Source organism: Chrysochloris asiatica, unplaced genomic scaffold (assembly GCF_000296735.1).
Source record: "Chrysochloris asiatica unplaced genomic scaffold, ChrAsi1.0 scaffold00078, whole genome shotgun sequence".
In the NCBI taxonomy this organism is placed as follows: Eukaryota; Metazoa; Chordata; class Mammalia; order Afrosoricida; family Chrysochloridae; genus Chrysochloris; species Chrysochloris asiatica.
In genome coordinates, this window is record NW_006408596.1 from 4,524,767 (window position 1) to 4,528,483 (window position 3,717).

General features: G+C 50.6%; 2 protein-coding genes across 2 annotated transcripts in view; one reads left to right on the forward strand and one right to left on the reverse strand.

Annotated features, from left to right (window-relative positions):
* The window catches only part of GPN3 (GPN-loop GTPase 3), a 14,977-nt gene extending 12,946 nt beyond the window's left edge, over positions 1 to 2,031 (reverse strand). Inside the window, exons 1-2 of the mRNA XM_006865493.1 lie at positions 1,984 to 2,031; positions 1,056 to 1,164 (exon numbers count right to left, since the gene is read on the reverse strand). Coding sequence (XP_006865555.1) covers positions 1,056 to 1,164; positions 1,984 to 2,031 — 157 coding nt within the window. The remainder of the gene's footprint in view (positions 1 to 1,055; positions 1,165 to 1,983) is intronic.
* Positions 2,032 to 2,713: 682 nt separating this feature from the next.
* Positions 2,714 to 3,717, forward strand: part of FAM216A (family with sequence similarity 216, member A) — a 49,210-nt gene continuing 48,206 nt past the window's right edge. Inside the window, exon 1 of the mRNA XM_006865417.1 lies at positions 2,714 to 2,853. Within this exon, the coding sequence (XP_006865479.1) occupies positions 2,756 to 2,853 (98 nt within the window). The 5' untranslated portion in view covers positions 2,714 to 2,755. The remainder of the gene's footprint in view (positions 2,854 to 3,717) is intronic.

A 3,717-nucleotide genomic window follows, 5' to 3' on the forward strand; every position in this document is an offset into this window, starting at 1 on the left:
AACGAGATGGATCAGCCAGGTGGCATCATTGATGGACTCAGGTGTGGCAGCGGTAGTGAGGTTGGCCCAGGATCGAACATTGTTTCGTTCTGCTGTGCATAGGGTTGCTATGAGTCGGTTCCGACTCGATGGCACCTGACAACAACAACAACAACCCAAATTGGGGCAATAAAACAGGTCTCCTAAAAGGATGCAACAAGAATACTAGTGAGTGTGTAAGACACTTGACGTAGAGTGATGTGACTCTCAAGTTGGGTCAAGTGCATCTCCAAGTAGAGAAAGCTGGTCTGTAAGTAAGATAAAAAGACTGAGAGACAGAAAACCTGCTTAAACATCTAAGAGATGTTGTCCCTGCCCATGCTACCTGAAGCTACGTCCTCTATTCTTTCACATCACCCTGCTTGCAGTCCTTAACACAATCATAATATGTTTATCATTTTATTTATTATATATCTATCCCACCAATTGTTCCATGAGGGTAGGGAAAGGATCATCTTGTTTCCCGCTATAATTCTGGAATCTGGCATAAAGTACATTATAAAGACATTTGGATGAATAAATGAACCCTAGGTTGCTCACTTGTAGTGTGGTCCTCAGTATACTATACAGCATACTGCATTAAAGGAGAAGAGAAGAGTGATGATTTCAGCTACTCTTAATGCTTTCCTGAAGAACCAAGACACTACCTCATAAGAGGTTGTTATGTGCTGTGGAGTCAGTTCTAACTCATAGCAACCCTATACAGAGTTTCCGAAGCTGTAAATCTTTATAGGAGCAGAAAGCCTCATCTTTCTCCTGTGGAACAGCTGGTAGTTTCGAACTGCTGACCCTGAGGTTAGCAGCCCGATTTGTAACCCCTACGCTATCAGAGTTCAGTAGATATCCCAAAGGCATTTCACCTTTCCAGTTAGTGGGTCTGAAACCACGTTTTGGTAAGCAGGGATCAAACTGGAAGAATTAACTTCTCGCCTTCCCTGTGAACAGCCAGCACTAATTCCGTCTGCCCCTCCCTCGATTGGCCCTGGCAGCGAACCAGGGCTCTGCTCAAGACTCACCAGCCATCACAGAGTAGTTGAAGTGTTCTGCTGCGGGATCTAGATTCACAACTTGGACAGATCGATTGAGGGCTTCGCAGTGCTGGACCATGGTGGTACAGTAGGTGCTCTGCAATGTCACAGGCCCGAGGAGTTATAGCACATCATCAGGGCTACCCCCATCCCCTAAAAAGAATCTCCAACCCTCTTGAGGCAGGATCCACTGAGGCCAAAACTATGCTCGGAGAAACACTGGGAGACGAGACGGCACTCCGATCTCTTGCGAATGAGGAAGGGCCTAGGTCTGGAGCTAGACAACACTGGTTTCCAACCCCAGCCGTCACTGCCTAGCAGTGTGATCTTGGGCAAATAACGTAATCTTTCTGTGCCGGGTTTTCCTTCTCTACAAAATGAAAATAGGACCAATCTCATTAAGCTCTTGCAGCAAACCAATGAGGCATTTGGGGCAGTACTGGGGGCAAAAGTACTCGATACATCCTAGCAATTATTTTGTTGTTGTTGTTAAGTGCCTTCGAGTCGGTTCCGACCCATAGCGAACCTCTAAAGGGTTTCCAAGGAGTGACTGGTGAGCTTGAACCACCAACCTTGCAGTTCAAAACGACTTTGCAGTCTTAGTGCATTAACCCACAGCGCCACATCAGGATTCCAGCAACTATTACTACTTCCCTTTCTAAAGAAAGAAGTGAGTTGCCTGTTGTTGTTAAGTGCTGCCGAGTCCGTTCCGACTCACAGGGCCCTGGCTAGGGTTTCCGAAAAGCAGCTGTTGGGTTTGAACCGACAACCTCGTGGTTAGCATTCAAGTACCTATCTTAAAAGTGCCATACCAGTAGTCCAAGCGAGTTGCCTAGGATTTCGGAAAAAATCCGACCCATACCTCAGAATCCGACCTTCCCGGACCCTCACAAACAGCACTCTTTTAAATGCTCACCTTCCCACTACCTGCGGGGCCCATGACCAGCTGCGCATACCGGGGCATAACGACCCTCCGGTTCCAAGCGCCCGCCACACAACACCGTTAACAAGATCACCACGCTCCTCTTCAGCCTTCACGCGACGCCCACTGAGTTCCGGGAACACTACGGGCAAACCAACCACAATCCAAGCTTCTATTGCATTTCTCATTCTGCCACACCTCCCACTACGGCGAGCCGCTCATACCAAAACGCATCGTAAGAAAACGCCTAAACCCTCGCAGTGGAGTTTAGATTGCGCGTGCGCAGGAGCGGTAGCAAAAATCTGTGGCTAGGATACCCGAGAACGCTGGTTGCGTTGGTGATAACGGTTTGCCGATAACTCTCAGCATCCTTTGCGCTGGGTGCTTTAGTTCTGGGTTTCCATGCGAATGCTTGGCAAATTTGTTAAAGGTCTGGAATGCCGAAATGGAAGCCGCCTCTTGTTGTAAAGAGCATGTATCTTTCCTTCCCGTGACGCATCCTTTTCACGAAAAGATGCAAACGTGCAAAAGCACTATCAACTGAGGCACTTCCGCCCCTACCCCACTGTAGCACCTGGATCGCGATCTGCTCGCCCTGCTCTCCCGAAGCTCTTCGGGCAGTGTCCGAACCTCCTCGGAGGGGGCGAGACTCCTGCGTCCGCGTGTTCACCGGGATAGCTGTCTGCCTGACGTAGGAAGGGAGCTGAGGGGAGGGAAAGGTCGGCGGCTCCCGCACTCCACGCGCGGTCCGAGCACCCGGGAGGACATGCCGGGCCAGGGATCGGTATCGGATTGGACTAAGTACACCTCTTCCGCTGAGCCGTCCGCAACGGTCCGGACAGAGAGTGGCGTTGGCGGCGGCGGGTGAGGTTGTGGGACCCTGAGGGGTTGGGGGGCGGCCAGCAGCCCCGAGCCGTGGGTCTCTGCTGGTGGAAGGGTAGGTGGGAACAGGTTGCTCCGCGAACGCATTGGTCCCCAGGGCACTGAGACGTTTGTGGAGTTCCTGGTGGAAGCATGGAGGCTGACTTGCACAGTGTAGAGGAAGAGCTTCTGAGGAAGCTTCGGGGAGGATTTGGTGCAATGAAAATGCGGCGACTGCGTCAGTAACCCGCGGGCACCGTTCCGCCCTGAGGGGGCGCTGCGGAACCTGCTTTGTAAATTGCCGTCTGACAGCGCAGTGGCTCTATTCCAAGGAGAGGAACCTTTGGGAGAAAACGTGCCGCAGCCCCTTGGAGGGCTTGTAGACCAATACACCAATCTTGTCTGTATTAAACCGGGGCCATAATCTCCAAGGAGACAAATATAACAGGCAATTTGATCTTCACATTTTCTTTGAAGTATCTTCATTAACCCATTCATTCGGAGCACGTTTTTAATATTTCATGGATGGTGAAAACAGCTGCTTAACTCGCCGCTGGAGACCTCTGCTCTTATCCCTCCATAACCCTTCAGCCTTAAGCGCCGTCTAGTGGTCTAGTGGGTTCCGACTCATAGGGAACCTGTATAGGGTTTCTGAGGAGCAACTGGTGGGTTTGAGCCGCCAACCTTGAGATTAGCAGTTCCAGGGCTAATCCTACAGATCCATACCAGGTCCTCTACCACTATTAGTATCTGAAAGGCAGGTGGTGGTGGTGGTGTGCCGTGGAGTTGGTTCCCATTTTTAACTACCCTGTATAGGATCTTCGAGGCTGTAAATCTTTAAGGGAAGCAGAAAGATTCATCTTCCCC